The sequence below is a fragment of the Lepus europaeus genome, chromosome X (genome assembly GCF_033115175.1).
Source record: "Lepus europaeus isolate LE1 chromosome X, mLepTim1.pri, whole genome shotgun sequence".
Taxonomy (NCBI): domain Eukaryota; kingdom Metazoa; phylum Chordata; class Mammalia; order Lagomorpha; family Leporidae; genus Lepus; species Lepus europaeus.
In genome coordinates, this window is record NC_084850.1 from 84,708,963 (window position 1) to 84,728,087 (window position 19,125).

The 19,125-nt window shown below is 42.6% G+C and overlaps 1 protein-coding gene across 2 annotated transcripts in view; it reads right to left on the reverse strand.

The window, feature by feature from the left end:
• Nucleotides 1–2,279: 2,279 nt before the first annotated feature.
• Nucleotides 2,280–19,125, reverse strand: part of OGT (O-linked N-acetylglucosamine (GlcNAc) transferase) — a 42,672-nt gene continuing 25,826 nt past the window's right edge. For both annotated transcript variants that reach the window (XM_062183695.1, XM_062183694.1), the window contains exons 15-22: nt 16,987–17,112; nt 15,646–15,816; nt 15,418–15,534; nt 15,157–15,327; nt 13,143–13,295; nt 10,451–10,703; nt 10,081–10,204; nt 2,280–3,018 (exon numbers count right to left, since the gene is read on the reverse strand). In XM_062183695.1, the coding sequence (XP_062039679.1) occupies nt 2,844–3,018; nt 10,081–10,204; nt 10,451–10,703; nt 13,143–13,295; nt 15,157–15,327; nt 15,418–15,534; nt 15,646–15,816; nt 16,987–17,112 (1,290 nt within the window). In that variant the 3' untranslated portion in view covers nt 2,280–2,843. The remainder of the gene's footprint in view (nt 3,019–10,080; nt 10,205–10,450; nt 10,704–13,142; nt 13,296–15,156; nt 15,328–15,417; nt 15,535–15,645; nt 15,817–16,986; nt 17,113–19,125) is intronic.

The following is a 19,125-nucleotide window of genomic DNA, read 5'->3' on the forward strand; positions in this document are numbered from 1 at the left end:
CCAAGAAAACAGTTCACAAAAATGAGACTACATGGGCAGGTATCGTGGTGCAGCAGCTTAGGCTTGGGACACCCACATCCAATATCAGAATGCCTGGGAAACAAGTCCTACCTCCACTTCCAATCCAGCTTTCCTGCTAATGTGCACCCAGGGAGGCAGCAGACAAGGGCTCAAGTACTTGGATCCCTACCACCTGTGTGGGAGACCTGGACTGAGGTTCCTGTCTCTTGGCTTTGACCTGGCAAACCCTAGCTGTTGCAGGCATTTGCAAAATGAACCAGCAGATGAAAGATCTCTGTGTGGCTCTGTCTTCCAAAATAATAAATTTAAAAGAGGGGGGGGAGAGAGAAAGAGAGAGAGAGAGAGAGAGAGAGAGAAAAAAAAAAGAAAAAGAGAAAGAGAAAGGCGAAAGGCGAAAGAGAGAGAGAGAGAGAGAGAAAGAAAGAGGGAGGGAGAGACTACAAATGTTATACATGATACCAGAAGAAGCTTGGATGGGTGTGCTGGGGGTCACAGGTTTTGTCATCTTGATCAGATCACATACCAACCATACCCCTTCACCAGGTATGAATGAGAAAGCAAAATAATTCCTTGTATCATAGCTACATTAGGGAAATCTGCTCATTCTGTGTTGTTGAGTCATACAAATGCATGTTTCATCACTGGATAACTTTTATAGTCTGTCCAACACTCTATATAACAGGACACAAAATACATCAGCCATATTAAGGGGAAATCATTCATTTATTGTTTAAAGATCGCAAGACAACATCTGAATTTCTGTAGCACAATTTAAATGTTTTACTTTTTTGATAAAGCAGAATAGAATAGAAAAAACAATTAGTTTCCAGTAATATCCATATCTCTATTCAGAATTAAGTCTTCCACAGACATGTTACCTGGAAATAAAAGCCTGTTACAATAAGCAAAGCTTCAACCAGAGCGGCTACTTTTCGTGCCAGGAAAAAGTTCATCCCTATAGGAGGAATGATGTGCTATGTAAGACGGCTGTCAGGTTACAGCCTCGAGGGCATTGGAAGTATATCATCCTATTCCACGTTAAGTAATTCGGTGAACTTCGAACATCAGTGTATCTGCAACCATGCTGGCAACCTTTAACTCTCAATCAGGTAAAAATAAATTAAGAAATCCCTTAACTGATGTTTCTTGATTCACAATGTTAATGGGTACACAGTTCATTGACATGTAATTCTGCTTCGGAATTACATTTGAGGCTTCTTGCTCAGAATTTGGTTAGCAGTAATCATCTTTCAGAAGTTCAAGTTCTTATTCAGTAATTTGTCAGCTAGAATACATTCAGGCAACGGCTGCAACTACAGAATAGGTGCACTGCCTCAGCGCTTTGGAAAGACATAATCTAGAACACTACTAGCAGACAAAAAATTATCTGTGACTGGGTAGCATAAGTGCAGTACAGCAAAACAAAACATATTTCATATGTTGGCTTGTTTAAGCCTCAAGCCCTCAATCCTTTGTTGAAAATCAGTAATTTTATTCCTATGGTTTTTAATACCAAGAACTCAAGCTCCAGGAGGGCTAAAGTCTAATTTGTACTCCAAACCAAGTAGCAGTGCAGTTCACTATTACTGAGGCTGAATTCATACAGACTTCAAGACCAAGTTCAGAAGACAATTATTATGTAATACCCTAGAAGGTCTGAAAAATAATTACTTGTATACACAGATGGTCCTTCAGAGATTTTTATCAATAACAAGACTTTCAATTAAAGTTTCAATTATTTCAATTAAATATCCCAAATATTATGTATTGGCGATAACTGCAACTTACTGATCAAATATTTGAATACTTATACTTACCTGGGATTTCATTTCTGCTGAAAGAAATAGGAAGAACAGGACTCACTTTAAAAAAAAAAACAAACTTTAGAAAAGAAGGTAAAAATCTTATCACACACTATCACTTTTGGAAGCAGCATAGAAGGGGCAGTGAAGGGTAAAACACTGGCAAAATACGTCAAAATTAGGCAAAAAATAATCTACATTACTACCAATGACAGTACCACAACCGTATCCCTAATTAATAATCACTCCTAAGAATTTTCATTTGGCACCAAATGACGTGTTTAGGAAAATCTCTGGGATGTTTTGAATCATACTTCGTTTCATCAGCTGAGTTATTGGAGGATTTTTTAAGGATGGGAGGAAGGAGATGGACCAGAAAAAAAAATCAAGAGTCATCATCTAAATCAACAAAGCACTGATAGCTCCAAACATCAGGTCAGACACTAAAACGACTGATATAGGCTCAAGTGGTTTATAAAACCTATAAAAAGACTACACCAGCAAAGTCCCCGTTAATCTGTCAGAGTTCAGAAACTAAAACAGGGAACAACATTTTAGCTTAAAACCTTATCTCAATAGAATCATACACACTTCACATGAATAAAAATACCTGAAACCAAACATTTTTAAAAGCTCCAATATCCAAAATATAAAGAAAAAAAAATTAATCCAGAAGACTCAATCAATCTGTGGAATCACAAAACGGCTGGACAATCTATATCTCCGCTCCACACTAACCATCCCATGGAAGACCAAGGGAGATCAGACCTTCCAGACCTATGCACCACCTGGTTGCTGCAAAAACTCTATGGAGACTCCTTGTGGAACAGCAGTTTCCCATTGCTTGTGTCTCTCCCTATCATGCAGGAAGCAAGTTTGGCTGTGCTATTCTATTACCATTACAGATCACCCATCTGCAACACGGTGCTGGACAGATAAGTAAAAAGTGTGTTAGCTCGTTCCCTTTCCCCCAGAAGGTTGAGGCTCAGGTATAGGGCAATTCTCCTGTGCGGTCTTTATTTAGGCTGACTCAGTGACTTCAACAGGCTTGATCATGTGATCAGGCTTGTTGCCAGCTGCATAATGCTCCCACATCTGTAGGTAGAGCCGCTCTAGTTCCATTGTGTATTGTTTGGTGTTGAACAGAGGGCTAGATATTCTCTGCTTCCAGACTTTGCCACGAATTTTCTTCAGGCTAGGTAATTAAAAAAAAGAGAGAGAGAATCAAACTTTACAAATCAGAGCAGAAACTTGGAATTAAACTGGATAAATATCTAATTACCTTTGGGGCAAACTTTGGCCTATTTCCCCCTATTTCTAGAAGAATTGATTGCTTTCCCTGTATTTTAATTTTTTTTTTTGACAGGCAGAGTTAGACAGTGAGAAAGGTCTTCCTTAAAGTTGGTTCACTCCCCCAAGTGGCCGCTATGGCCGGCGCGTTGCAGCCGATCTGCTGATCCGAAGCCAGGAGCCAGGTGCTTCCTCCTTGTCTCCCATGCGGGTGCAAGGCCCAAGGACTTGGGCCATCCTCCACTGCACTCCCAGGCCACAGCAGAGAGCTGGACAGGAAGAGGAGCAACCGGGACAGAATCTGGCATCCCAACCGGTACTAGAACCCGGGGTGCCAGCGCCGCATGCGCAGGATTAGCCAAGTGAGCCGCAGCGCCAGCCTCCCTGTATTTGTTTTTAAAAGATTTATTTGAAAGGCAAAGCAAAAGAGAGAAGGGGGGGTTGGGAAGGAGGGTTAGAGAGAGAAAGAGATCATCCAAATAGGCCAAAGTTCCTATTATTTTCTTTTGATTGGCCCCTGTTACCTCAAAACTGATAAAGAGAATGGTCACAGCTAACACAATGCTAAATGCATAACCAAGTTCATCCCCAGGTTCTCTGAAAATATTTAGTTCTTTCCAAAACAAGTATATGCAGGGGATACAAACATAAACAAGAACTGGTGACAGCAAGTGACTATTCCTATGTACTACCTGTTATGGGCTGGTGTTGTGGCACAGCAGGTTAAGCACTGCTCATGAAGCCAGCATCTTCCAATCCAGCTCCCTGCTAATGCACCTGGGAAAGCAGTGAAAGATGGCCCAAGTGCTTGAGCCCCTGCCACCCACATGGAAAAACCCAACAGAGTTCTGAGCTCCTGGCTTTGGACTGGCCCAGCCCCAACCACTGCAGCCACTTGAAGAGTGAACCAGGAGATGGAAGATTTCTGTTGCTCCCTGTCTCCCTCTCCATCACACTGCCTTTCCAATAAACTAACTTTAAAAATAAAGACTGGGCCCAGCGCAGTGGGTTAACACCCTGGCCTGAAGCACCGGCATCCCCTATGGGCGCCGGTTCAAGACACAGCTGCTGCACTTCCAATCCAGCTCTCTTCTATGGCCTGGGATAGCAGTAGAGGATGGCCCAAGTCCCTGGGCCCCTGCACCCACATGGGAGACCTGGAAGAAGCTTCCTGGCTCCTGGCTTCGGATCAGTGCAGCTCTGGTCGTTGGAAGACCTCCCGATGGAAGACCTCTCTCTCTCTCTCTCTGCCTCTTTTCTCTCTGTGTAACTCTTTCAAATTAATCAATAAATCTTTATTTTTTTAAAGACTGTATAAACTGCTTTGGTGTAAGCAATTTAGCAATGTGTATATTAAGAATCTTAAATGTTCCTAACACTGTGACATAACTAACATTTTCAACATATTCAAAAGAAATAATCAGAGAAGCAGATACACATGATCATGCAAAGACATTCACTGAAGCATCATATACAATAGTTAAGGCACAAACGTAAGTATTCAGCTTATGAAGATTTCAATGAAATAGGAAAATATTCAAGAGGAAAAGGCATACATACTGGCATAATTTTCACTTGTACCTGAACTGAATTGCTTCTTTAGATGTGTTTCTAACATCAGTTAGACTATGGTTCTGTTCCAAAATAGGGGAAAGAGGACCAGTACCATGGTGCAGCAGGTTAAGCTGCTATTTGTGAGGCCGGCATCCCATATCAGAGTGCCATTTCAAGTTCTAGTTACTCTGCTTCCTGCTAAATGTGCGTGGGAAGGCAGTAGAAGACGGCCGAAGTGCTTGAGTCCCTGTTACCCACATGGGAGATCAGGATGGAGTTACAGGTTCCTGGTTTTAGTCCAGCCCAACCATGGTTGTTGTGGGCGTTTGGGGAATGAACTACCAGATGGATGATCTCTATCTCTCTCTAACCTTCCTTCCCAACCCCCCTTCTCTCTGTTGCTTTGCCTTTTAAATAAATCTTTTAAAAACTACAGGGAAAGCAATCAATTCTTCTAGAAATAGGGAGAAAGAATTCTCTCTTCATTCTTTCTGAATGTTATTTTTCACACAATTACTCTCAGATTAGGAATTACTTCACCAGAAGTCAAAATACAGTTGTGCATTTTAAAAGCAATAAAAAGCTAGTATTTGTTGTGACAAATAATAAAATAGTTGCACATATCTGTTGGTTCAACTAAATTGTGTCCCTATTACTGTTATATCTGTGCTAATGTTTTTTCATCTGTTTTCCCTAAAAAGTTCTGTGTTGGTACAGGCATTTGACCTAGCTGTTAAAACACTGGCATCCCTTAGCATAATGTCCAGATTGTTCCCAGCTCTGACTCCTGACTCCAGCTTCCTGCCCAAGCAGACCCTGAGAGCCAGCAGTGATGGCTCAAGTTAACTGAGTTCTTGCCACTCCTGTCAAACAACTGAACTGAGTTCTCAACTCCTGGCTTTGGACCCTCCCCAGCCACTGCAGGCATCTGAGGAGTAAACCAGATAAAAGCACTCTCTCATTGCTTCTCAAAGTAAGTATTATATTTTTTTAAGTTCTCTGGGTTAATACATCTATGAGATGCTACTCAGCAATAAAAATGAACAGTGCATACCATATGGTTCCAATTATACAAAGTTCCAGAAAGACAAAACTAATTTATGGTGAAAAACATAATCTAGAATGGTGGCTGTCTCTAAGGACTGCTGAGGGGGACTAAATGAGAAGGGCATAAAGGAACTTTCCAGAACGATAATAATGTTCTGTATCTTGATACAGGTTTGAGTTAAAAAACTGAACAGTTGAAGATTTGTGTTTCATTGTGTTTTGTAAAGCCTGTTTCAAAAGAAAATAGTGAATTCTAGTTAATGACACTCATTCTGAAGTATTTAAGGAGAAGTGTACTGATGTCTGCCATTTATTTCAAATTCTATCGAGTAAAATGGACTGCTGGATGGAACAAGGAATAGATGGAAAGATATACACTAAAGTAAGTATTAAAGTTAATGGTAAAAATCAAAGCAGAGATGGACAAATGTTTATTTCAAAATTTAAAACTTTCTTTTAAAAATATTTGGGAAAAATATCACGGGGACAAAACAAAGTTCCAAAGAGCTGAGAATCTTCCATCTATCTCCTGGTTTACTCCCCAAATGGCTGCCAAGGGCCTGGACCTCCATCCAGGCCTCCCACATGGGTGGAAGGGGCCCAGATATTTGGGCCATCTTCTGCTGCCTTCCCAGATGCATTAGCAGGGAGCTTGATTGAAAGCAGAGTAGCCAGGACTCCAACCAGCACTCCTTATGGGATGCCAACTTAAGCACTGAGCCACAACGCTGCCTCCATTAAGAACTGTTCTAGGGGCCGGCACTATGGAATAGCGGGTAAAGCTGCCGCCTGCAGTGCTGGCATCCTATATGGTCACTGGTTCAAGACCCAGCTGCTCCACTTCTGATCCAGCTCTCTGCTATGGCCTGGGATAGCAGTGGAAGATGGCCCAAATCCTTGGGCCCCTGCACCTGTGTGGGAGATGCAGAAGAAGCTCCTGGCTCTGAACTGGCACAGCTCCAGCCACTGCAGCCAATTGGGAAGTGAAAAAGCAGATGAAAGACCCCTCTCCCTCTTCCTCTCTCTTCTCATTTCACTGTGTAACTCTTTCAAATAAATAATATTTTTTAAAAAATCAACCATAATATCTAAGAAAAAATTTAAGAGATAAATACTATTTCACTGAATGCATAAAGCTTCATTTATCTTTTCTGATGGTTCACTCCCCAATTGGCTGCAAGGGCCAGAGCTGCCCCATCCTAAGTCAGGAGCCAGGAGCTTCTTCAAGGTCTCCCACGTGGGTGCAGGGGCCCAAGGACTTGGGTCATCTTCCACTGCTTTCCCAGGCCATAGCAGAGAGCTGGATCAGAAGTGGAGCAGCCAGGATGCAAATCGGTACCCATATGGAATGCCATCACTACAGGCTTAACTCGCTACGCCACAGCGCCGGCCCCAAAGCTTCATTGATCTAAGCCTCACTCCTCTAATGATTATGTTTTTGTAGGACAGCTTTGTAGCTCACTGGGTTGGGCCACGACCTACAAGGCCAGCATCCTCTATCACTGCGCTACTTCAAGTCCTAGCTGCTCCACTTCCAATCCAGCTCCCCTTCGTGTCTGGGAAAGCAGAAGATGGCCCAGGTGCTTGGGCCCCTGCCATTCATGTGAGAGACCAGGATGGAGTTCCTGAGTCCTGATTCAGGTCTGGACTTCACCTGGCTTGCTGTAGCCATTTGGAAAGCAAACCAAGGGATGGGATATCTCTCTCTTTCTCTCTCTTACATAAAAACAAAACAAATCTCTTTTCAAAAAATTCATGCTTTCTCTTCCTTATGCTGCAGTGAAAAAGTGCAATATTAGGGTCAAAGGTTTAACTTAAAAAAGATCTATTTATTTATGTGAAAAGCAGAATTCGAAAAAGAGGAGAGGTAGAGAAGATATCTTCCATCCACTGGTTCACTCCCAAAATGGCTCCAGGACAAAGCCAGGAGCCAGGAGCTTCATCCAGATCTCCCACGTGCGTACAGGGGCCCAAGCACTTGGACCCTCTTCTACTGCTTTCTCAGGCCATTAGCAGGGAGCTGGATTGGGAAGTGGAGCAGCTAGTACTTTAACCCGTGCCCTTATGGGATGCTAGCACTGCAGGCCACAGCTTAACACACTGTGCCATAACATCAGCCCCAGGTCTTACTTTTTTTAAAGAGTAAGAAATAAGAAAAATGGGCACAGGTTTGAGTCCCGGTTGCTCCTCTTCCAATCCAGCTCTCTGCTATGGTCTGAGAAAGCAGTGGAAGATGGCCCAACTCCTTGGGCTCCTGCACCCACGTGGGAGACCCAAAAGAAGCACCTGGCTCCTGGCTTCAAATTGGCACAGCTCCGGCTGTTGGAACCATTTGGGGAGTGAACCAGAGGAATGGAAGACCTCTCTTTCTCTCTCTGGCTCTACCTCTCTAACTCTATCTTTTAAATAAACAAAATAAATATTTTAAGAAAAAAAAGAGTAAAAAGAGTTGTCCCAGGGCTGGCACTGTGGCATAGAAGGCAAAGCTGCAGCCTGCAGTGCCTGCATCCCACATGAGCACTGGTTCAAGACCCAGCTGCTCCACTTCCGATCCAGCTCTCTGCTATGGCCTGGGAAACCAGTAGAAGATAGTCTATGTCCTTGGGCCCCTCAGTCCATGTAGGAGACCCAAAAGAGGCTCCTGGCTCCTGGCTATGAATTGGCCCAGCTCTGGCTATTGTGGCCATTTGGGGAGTGGATTGGTGGATGACAGACTTCTCTCTGCCTCTGTAACTATGTCTTTCAAATAAATAAATAAATTTTTTAAGAGTTGTACCAATTTAGTCACCAATATATGAAAAGGCCAGTACCTCAATGTTCCTTCTCCAAAAATATCATATTAAAAATCATTTTATGCTGATAGAATAAAAAAGGGAGAGAACGATCCAACATGGGAAGTGGGATACACAGCAGACTCATAGAATGGCAGATGTCCTAAACAGCACTCTGGCCTCAGAAGCAGCCCTTAAGACACTCAGATCTGGCTCAAGAGCCCATGAGAGTATTTTAGGCATGGAAAGCCAAGACACTCTGGCAAAAAAAAAAAAAAAAAACACCTAAATGAAAGGTCTCTGCAAGTGAGATCCCAGTAGAAAGAATGGGCCATCAAAGAAGGAGGTACCTTTCTCTGAAGGGAGGAGAGAACTTCCACTTTGACTATGACCTTGTCTAAATAAGATCGAAGTCAGCGAACTCAAGAGGCTTCCATAGCCTTGGAAACTCATGACTAGAGCCTAGGGAGATTTCTGACGCCATAAACAAGAGTGTCAAATTGTTAAGTCAACAACAGGAGTCACTGTGTACTTACTCCTTATGTGGAATCTCTGTCCTTAATGTGTTGTCCAATATGAATTAATGCTATAACTAGTACTCAAACAGTATTTTACACTTTATGTTCTGTGTGGGTGCAAACTGATGAAATCTTTACTTAATATATACAAATTGATCTTCTGTGTATAATGATAATTGAAAATGAATTTTGATGTGAATGGAATGGGAGAGGGAGAGGGAGCGGGAGATGGGAGGGGTGCGGGTGGGAGGGAAGTTATGGGGGGGGAGCCATTGTAATCCATAAACTGTACTTTGGAAAATTATATTTACTAAATAAAAGTTAAAAAAATGTTTTATGGGTGCTGGCATTGTGGTGCACTTAGTTAAGCTGCTGCCTGCAATGCCAGCATCCCATATGAGCGCGGGTTCGAGTCCTGGCTGCTCCACTTCCAATCCAGCTTCCTGCTAATGCTCCTGGGAAAGCAGCTGAAGATGGCCCAAGTGCTAAAGCCTATGTCACCCATGTGGGAGACCTGGAAGAAGCTCCATGCTCTTGGCTTCAGCCTGTCCCAGTCCCAGCTACTGTGGCCATTTGAAGAGTGAAGCAGGGGATAGAAAATCTCTGCCTCTTTGTAACTCTGCTTTTCAAATAAATAAGTCTTTTAAAAGAATTGTTTTATTTTATAGGCCAATAACAGATATGCCTTAGCATTGTTTTAATTGGCTGACACTTTTTCTTTTATGTGTATTTCCACTTCAGTGACTTGTCTGGTCATTCCTTTGTTTCCTTTCACATCAAGGATTTTGATTCTAAATGTTCATCACTCTTTAAATGGCCAGGCTGTTAATATTTTGATACATGAAACAAGGATTTTCCCCTCTTTTGCCTTTTACTTTTCTTTAAAATTTTTATTAAGACTTTTACCCTTTATGTAGTAAAAACCTAGTGATGACTTTCGCAAGTTTAGAAAGTTCTCCCATCCAGGGATCAATTAATTCACTCATTTTATATTACCCTTATTTTATGGTTCCATTTTATAACAACTATATTCCCTTTACTTTACCATATAACTTGTTAACAGAAAAGTTTACTTACTATTCTAGATCAGTTCCCAGTTTCACAGCTATGTCTTCATATTCTTGTCTATTTTTAGCAATAAGCTCAAGACAACCTAAGCAAGTGAGCTGGGAAGCTGCAACTCGAGAAGCAAGAGTCTCTCCTGTAATGCAAAAGAGAACAACTGCACATCTGAGAATATAAAAACAGCACATAGGTATCAATGTCATTTACGTGGCGTATCCACACAATACAGATAAGGGAAATGGAGCCAAGTGTTCAGACACGAACTAGTCTTTTCTATCATCTTGTTTGAAATGTTGCTCCCATGACATATGATTTCACTCAGGAAGTAGTCCCTCCTCCCCTCCAAGGAAGACTCCAATGAGCCCAGTGATCAGCAGCTTACCTGGCATAGTCACCATGGGTGTTCCTGCCCAGAGGACATCCATCCCTGTGGTGTGTCCATTACAGAGTGGAGTATCCAGGCAGACGTCAGCCAGCTGGCCTCTCCTCACATGCTCTTCTTTAGGAGCAACGGGTGAAAAAATGATCCGGTTCTGGGGAAGGCCCATGTTCTGTGCATACTGCTGAATATTAGGTTCTCCTACTGCTGGGAAACGCAACAGCCATAGCACACTATTGGGAACACGCTTCAGAATCTGCAACAGGGAAAATAAGAATGATTACTAATAGCAGATCTGCCCTGCTCAACTAAGGTTCCCATAGGTCTCTAATAATTCTACCATACTCTATTCTTTCCCTCCAGAGAAGTCTACTGTGAACTAAAATCTTCCTTCACACAGAAGAATTACGTCAACTGAATTACTATTTGTCCTGTTTAGCTGTCCCAAGAGAGAATCTGAAGACAGACCGGAGACTGATGTCAGAAGACACAAAACAAGTTAGTAACTGGCAAAATCTGAGGCAGCTATATCCTGCAGGAACCAATAACAGACAGTGGGTTTTGTTGAAGAGACAGGAATTTTCCACTCCAAATTTTAAATACCCCCACCATATCACAACTAAGTTACTCACAGTTGCCTAAATTTATTTGCCTATGGTAGAACAAAGGTCAGCAAGCCTAAAATAATAACAACAACAAAAACAACAGGAACAAAAGGGGGAGAGGGAAGGACAGAGAAATCTGTGCCCTCAACAGCCAGGGCTGAGCCAGACTAAAGGCAGGAGCCCAGAACTCAATCCAGGTCTCTCTCATGGACAGCAAGGATTTAAGCACTTAATCCAGCACCTGTTAGCTCCCAGGGGGCACAGCAACAGGAAGCTGGATCAAAAGCAGAGGAGGGGCCAGTGCCGTGGCACAGTAGGTTAATCCTCTACCTGTGGTGCTGGCATCCCATAGGGGCACCAGTTCTAGTCCTGGCTGCTCCTCTTCCAACCCAGCTCTCTACTATGGCCTAGGAAAGCAGTAGAAGATGACCCAAGTCCTTGGGCCCCTGCACCCACGTGGGAGACTCGAAACAAGCTTTAGGCTTCAGATCGGCCCAGCTCCCACCATCGTGGCCATTTGGGGAGAGAGCCAGTGGAAGGAAGACCTTTCTCTTTGTCTCTTCTCCCTCTCACTGTCTATAACTCTACCTCTCTCAAATAAATAAATAAAATCTGAAAAAAGAAAAGTATAGAGGAGCTGGGACTCAAACCAGGTACTCTACTATGGGATGCCGTTATCCCAAGAGGCACCTTATATTCATTGTGCCAAATGGCCACCCCAGTGGACTTTTTCTGTAAAGAGACCAGACAAAAACATTTCTGTGGCCATGGGGACTGTTATAACTGTTCAATCACTGTTGCCTGAAAGCAGGCATAGATAGTACGAAAACAAGTAGGCATGCATGGGGCCGGTGCTGTGGCATAGCAGGTAAAGCCGCCATCTGCAGTATCGGCATTCCATATGGGCACCCATTTGAGTCCCGGCTGCGCCACTTCTGATCTAGCTCTCTGCTATGGCCTGGGGAAGCAGCAGAAGATGGCCCAAGTCCTTGGGCCCTTGCACCCACGTAGGAGATCTGGAGGAAGGTCCTGGTTCCTGGCTTCGGATCAGCACAGCTCCAGCTGTTGCAGCCATTTGTAGAATGTACCAGCAGATGGAAGACCTTTCTATCTCTCCCTCTCTGTCTGTAACTCTACCTCTCAAATAAATAAATAAAATCTTTAAAAAAAAAAGTAGTAAAGTGCATATTACAAAACACCCTCGGCAGGAACTCTCTATATTTAATATCTTTGCACTGAGATGCAGAAATAATCATAATAAATGAAACAAAAAGACCATGAATAGCCTAATGTCAGTTCAGTGGTTTGGCTGTCAAGTAAATTTGACACTGACTTAAAAAAAAGCTTTTGGTTTTCAGAACGTTTGGACATTAGCAAGTGAGGAATAAGGGTGAGTGACCATGCAGGGGCAGTAGCCCTGTACTAACCTGCTTCCTCTTCTGCACTACTCTCAGGTATCAGGAGAGGGGGAAAAGGCAATTAAGATTACCAGAAGCGAAATGTGCCATTTTAGTCCTAGGGACTAAGCCAGCTACAGATAGCTAATATCCTGCTTAGTATACAAACTGGTCTGATGAACTGAGAAGTAATGGTATAAATAAACTCCTTCCTGTTTAGAACTCTAATCTTGTAAAAAATGTTAAACATGCGGGCACATACATGACAGCTTCAGCTATCAGTTTAGTCCAGGAGATGACAAGCTACAGCCTTTGAGCCAAATCTGGCATGCTGCCAGTTTTTGTAAATAAAATTTTACTGGAACACAGCCATACTCATCCATTTACATTCATGCTGCAACAGCAGATTAAAGAGTACAGATAACAACACCGAAAATATTTACTTCTGGTCCTTTAAGAAAAACATTTACTGACCTCTGATTAAGACACAACACCATTTTGAATATATAAACTTAAAAGGGTTCATAATGTGATGCTTTAGACACTAGAAGAATCAAAAATGACTGAAAAATGTACAACTCTTTGGAAGACTAGAAATCAGCACAACAGCTCCCAAATGAGGGTAGGGAGTCAACCTAAGCAAGATGGCCTGTACTAGTCTCAGACATTAATGATGAATCCGTATATACTCACATTTGCCCACATTTGCAAAGTAGATGGATCAATTTTATACAACTGATTGAAGTTACAGTACACGATGGCATCTTCTGGCAACCCATACTGAGAACGGGTAGTTACAATAATTGTACGGGGAACTTCCTCTCCAGTTGCAGCTTTGTTGTTAATCTAAAACAAGGAAAAGAGCATGACTGTATGTAAAGGCAAGACAGTCCATTCTTTTAACACATACCTGCATCTTATGGATAAGGAATCTGTAAGATGCAAAATGGTATCTCCATTAAAAAGTCACGTCCCTGAACCACAGTTCGGAAATATTCATGATACATTAAGTTAAAAAAAAAAAGGGGGGGGGGGGATCGGCGCTGTGGTGCAATGGGGTTAAAGCCCTGGCCTGAAGCGCCAGCATCCTATATGGGGCCAATTCTAGTCCCGGCTGCTCCTCTTCTGATCCAGCTCTCTGCCATGGCCTGGGAAAGCACTTGGGCCCCTGCACCCACAAGGGCAACCCAGAATAAGCTCCTAGTTTCGTGGCTTCAGATTGACCCAGCCCCAGCCATTGTGGCCATTTGGGGAGTTAACAAGAGGGTGGAAGACCTTTCTCTCTGTCTCTTCTCCCTCTTATTGTCTGTAACTCTACCTCTCAAATAAATATAATCTTAAAAAAAAAAAAGGAAATGGCTGCAACACTGTCTTAATTTGAGGACTACACTATGAAACTTTTAAAGTAATTTCATTCATTGGTAATTTCTGTTTGATGAAGCAATGCCATCATACATTACATTTTTTTTTAATTTATTTGACAGGTAGAGTTACAGAGAGAGAGAGAGAGAGAGAGAGAAAGGCCTGAGAGATAGAGATAGAGATAGAGAGAGAGAGAGAGAGAGAGAGAGAGAGAGAGAAAGGTCTTCCTTCCGTTGGTTCACTCCCCTAAATGGCCACTAGAGCCAGCACTGTGCCGATCTGAAGCCAGCAGCCAGGTGCCTCCTCCCGGTCTCCCATGGGGTGCAGGGCCCAAGCACTTGGGCCATCCTCCACTGCCTTCCCGGGCCACAGCAGAGGGCTGGACTGGAAGAGGGGCAACTGGGACTAGAACCCGGCGCCCATATGGGATCTGGAGAGGATTAACCAAGTGAGCCACAGCGCCAGCCCTGAAACTTCTTGCTCTAACCAAATTTCCCAGTACCCTATTAATAATTCAACGGCAAGCTTTTGCTCACTCTTTTTCTCATGAATGAAATATTCCTTTTCTAAATTGCATCACCCTTCAAGGCTAAACTGAAATTATCCCTCCAAATGGTCTCCTCTCACAACTGTCTCTCCCCACATTGATCATCAGCATTTCTGAGCTTCTATCTTATCTTGCAAACCCACACTTGCGAGTACTGCCTTATGCTGTTATTTAACTATTCCAGGCAGGTACAGCCATTTCAACAAAACTGTTAACTCCTAAGAGGTCTGGGATCCTAGCCTCACACTCTCTTTAACAGAGGTGCATACTCATTTATTCAAGCACGCAATACATTATTTGTTGAGTGCATATTACATTATTGTGGTTAACACACATGCCCTAGAGTAATTCAATTCACTGGAGGACACAGAGATAATGTCTTCTGTTGAATATCTCAAATATTACAAAAACACAACAGAGAGGTTATCAATGGAGAAGGGCTGAAGAGGCAAGAGCTTAAGTAAAGGAACAGATTATTGAGAGGAGCTGTCTGAATGTAAAGTCTAAGTACAATTTAGCCCAGGAAAAGGACACACATTTCACCATATGATAAGAGAGCAAAGCCACAGGCAGGGAATAACAAGATATTAACACAGTAAACTATCTCTCAGCAACCTGCTGGCTGAATACAAGAGACTTTTAAATTCAAACCTACAAGGACGCCAATTGCCACTGAACTCATGTCCTCATCTGTAAAATGAGGATAATGACGCTTCCCTCCTAGAGTTAACTGTGAGGGTTAAAGGAGATAAACGCACGCTTGGTAGCACACGTAACAGTCTATTATTCTGTTCTCACCTGTGTGGTTGCCAAGCCATTGCTAATACTAAATCCATTAATCGTTATCTGAATCTGTCCTCTATTTATCATTTCAATAACTGCTTCGGCAATAGTGTTCATAGGAATGACAGGCATGTTAAGAGCCGTGTTACTGCTATCTGCATTGTCTCCTCCATCAGGACATTTCATCTAAAAACACAAAAGGATACAAAATACATTAAGGAAAGATCTCAAATGCAGTTATCATTATTTCAATGGTAACACTGACGAAATTCTCACCTTCACAATTTTCACATCTGGTAGACTATCAAGAAATGCTTTGAGGTCGATGCCATTCAGAACTATCCGATTGTCATAAATGTGCCCGTTGGACTTAAAATCAATGACTGCTTTTTTCTAATGGAAAAAATGTTTCAGACATGTCTTAGGGTGCATATGAGCAACAAGAAGGAAATACATGACTACAATTCTTTGAATCCCAGCCCCTCAGCACTGTTTTCTACATACCTTCAAGTGAGGGAACATATTAGCATGATCACCAATAAAGAAAGTATGGGGCATATAAGCCAATTTCTCAGAATATTGCTCAGCAACCTCTGCTGGTGATGTTTCCTGATCAGTGATGATATAATCCATGAAAAGTGCACCGCTAGTCCCAGGGTATCCCAGCCACATCGCCTTCAAAAGAGAAAAAGACCAGAAACTGATTAAGAACCTTCATCAGTATACTTCTTTCTTAATTCAACAAACTGTACGCATTAAAGATGGATAGACTGACTGTTTTGTACATGCATCACACCTCAATAAAGTGTTTAAAAAAAAAACATGAGAACAACTCATTAAAAGGTTCCAAATTTAGGGGCTGGCATTTATGGCACAGTAGATTAAGCCACTGCCAGTTGGAATCTCAGCTGTTCAAGTTCCAATCCAACTCCCTGCTAATGTACCTGGAAAAGCCACCCACCCAAGTGGCCCTGCCACCAAAGTGGGAGACCTGGATGAAGCCCCTGGCTCTAGCCTGGCCCAGCTCCAGCCATTGAGGCCATTTGGAGAGTGGACCAGTGGATGAAAGATCTGTCTCTGTCTCTATTCTCTTTAACTTTGCCTTTCAAATAAATAAACCTTGGCCAGCACTGTGGCTCACTTGACTAATCCTCTACCCGTGGGGCCGGCACCCCAGGTTCTAGTCCTGGTTGGGGCACCGGGTACTAGTCCTGGTTGCTCCTCTTCCAGTCTAGCTCTCTGCTGTGGCCCGAGAGGGCAACGGAGGATGGTCCAAGTGCTTGGGTCCCTGCACCCACATGGGAGACCAGGAGGAAGTACCTGGCTCCTGGCTTTGGATTGGCGCAGCGCCGGCCATAGTGGCCATTAGGGGAGTGAACCAACGGAAGGAAGACCTTTCTGTCTCTCTCTCTCTCACTGTCTATAACTCTCTCTCTCTCTGTCTCTCTCTCACTATCTAACTGCCTGGCAAAAATAAATAAATAAATAAATAAATAAATATAAATAAACCTTAAAAACTGTTCCAAATTTAAATGAATTAACAATTAGGATTAACTTCTTTAACCAAGAGCAATAAAGTAGTATTTTAGACTAATCTTCTAAGTGCCAAAATGTTTTTCAAATTTGTATAATTCAACCATGAATTGCATGTCTCCATATGCATGTACCCAGAGGCACTGTGTTCTGCACTCAAAATTATTTGTCCCTGTACATTTCAAGAACTGTAGTTTCTAAAACATAACTAGGTCTGCTCTATTTCATGTATCAGTTAGCCTAAGGGAAAAAAAATACATCACTATCTTTGTAGTCCAAGATACATACATCCCAAGTGACTAATTCCTTTACCTGAATAGGAGCTGGTCTAAGAGCAAAGAGCTCATTTCGTGCACCCTTGGTATAACCATTCATATTCACAAGGATGTGAATTCCATCCTGATGGATGCGATCAGCTGCTTTTCCATTGCATGGAATCTGTGGAACACAAAATAAGAATTCAGCACATATAATCTCAGAATAATGTGGTTATTTTTAATGGCATTAAACAGAATTCAGAATCCCTAATGCAAAAGTATTTAACAGAAATTAACTACACTGATAAAGGCCAAAATATGTGTAAGTGCCATTAATATGCGCTCAAAGCATTACAGAAACAGGACACAGAGGAAGAAGAGTTTACCTCTGAACTGAATGTCTGGAGTAATGACATGTCATAGCAGAGTTAATATTTGAAAAAGATCTTCAAAGATTACAAGAAATGAGGGGGAATTTGAAAATATAACCTCAGAGGCCAGCACTGTGGTGTAGTGGGTAAGGCCACTGCATTCAGTGCCAGCATCCCATATGGGCACCAATTTGAGTCTCAGCTGCTCCACTTCTGATCCAGCTCTCTGCTATTGCCTGGGAAAGCAGTAGAAGATGGCCCAAGTCCTTGAGCCCCTGCACCCATGTGGGAGACCTGGAAGAAGCTCCTGGACCCTGGCTTCAGATCAGCCCAGCTCCGACCACTGTGGCATTCTGGGGAGTGAACCGGTGGATGGAAGACCTCTCTCTCTCTCTCTCTCTCTCTCTCCCTCCCTCCCTCTCTCTTTCTCTCTCTCTCTCTCTCCAGTGGATAGAAGACATCTCTCTCTCTCTCTGTATCTCTTTCACATAAATAAAATAAACCTTAAAACAAAAAAGTACTAGCAAACAGGGACTGGCATTGTGGTACACCTATGATGCAGGCAAGGCATCCCATACGGGCACCAGTGTGTGTGCCAGCTGTTCTACTTTTTAAAATTAATTTATTTGAAAGGCAGAGTTACAGAGAGGCAGAGGTAGAGACAGGAGAGAGCAAGAAATCTTCCATCTGCTGGTTCACTCCTCAAATGGCCACAATGGCCGGAGCTGGGCCCATCTAAAGCCAGGATCCAGGAGTCTCTTCTGGGTCTCCCACATGGGTATAGGGGCACAAGGACTTGGGCCCCCTTCTGCTGCTTTCCCAGGCCATAGCAAAGAGCTGGATCGGAAGTGGAGCAGCCGAGATTAGAACCGGTGCCCATATGGGATGACCACACTGCAGGTGGAGGCTCTACCTATTATGCCACAGTGCTGACCCTGTTCCACTTCTGACCCAACTCTCTGCTAATGAGTCTAGGAAACAGAAAATAGACCAAGTGCTTGGGCCCTTGCACCCACACAGGAGACCCAGATAAAGCTCCAGGCTCCTGGCTTCAGCTTGGCCCAGCCCCAGTCATTTGGGGAGTGAACCAGCATATGGAAGATTTTCTCTTCCTTTCTCTCTGTAACTCTTTCAAATAAATCAATCAATCTTTAAAAAAATACTAGCAAAGTTGTGACAACTTAGTAAGGTTGTGAAAGCCATGTTGAAAGAGTTTAGATTTCAGTCAACAAGCAGTTAGCGAGTGAAGGTCTCAGAGACAGAGAGTGGTTTTCTTCTTGGTCACATAAGTTCAACCATACATCAAAAATGGCCAGGCATTTTTCTGAAGTTCTTGTAAAAGATACTGGTGCACACTAGTTATTAAATGACAAGAGTCTCACAACTCTTCCGCTAGGAATTCAATGATTTATACAAAAATAAATTTATATATGTACATGTGTGCATGCATGTGTATTTACATACACATGAGCATACATACATGTACTGTATGAACATATAATTTTATACACTCACTATGTAGTTTTCCATTATCTATGCATTCCACATATTCAATCAATCAGAGATCAACGATAACATGTACAGATGTTTTTCATGTCATCATTCCTAAACAATACAGTATAACAACTACTTACGTAGCATTCTCATTGTATTAGGTATTATACATAACCCAGAGATGATGTAAAGTATACAGGAGTATATGCTTAGGTTATATGCAAATATCATACCATTTTATGTAAGGGATTTGAACATTCCCAGATTGATATCCTCAGGGAGTCCTGAAATCAATCCCCCACTAAGACAACTCTATGTGCCACATATTA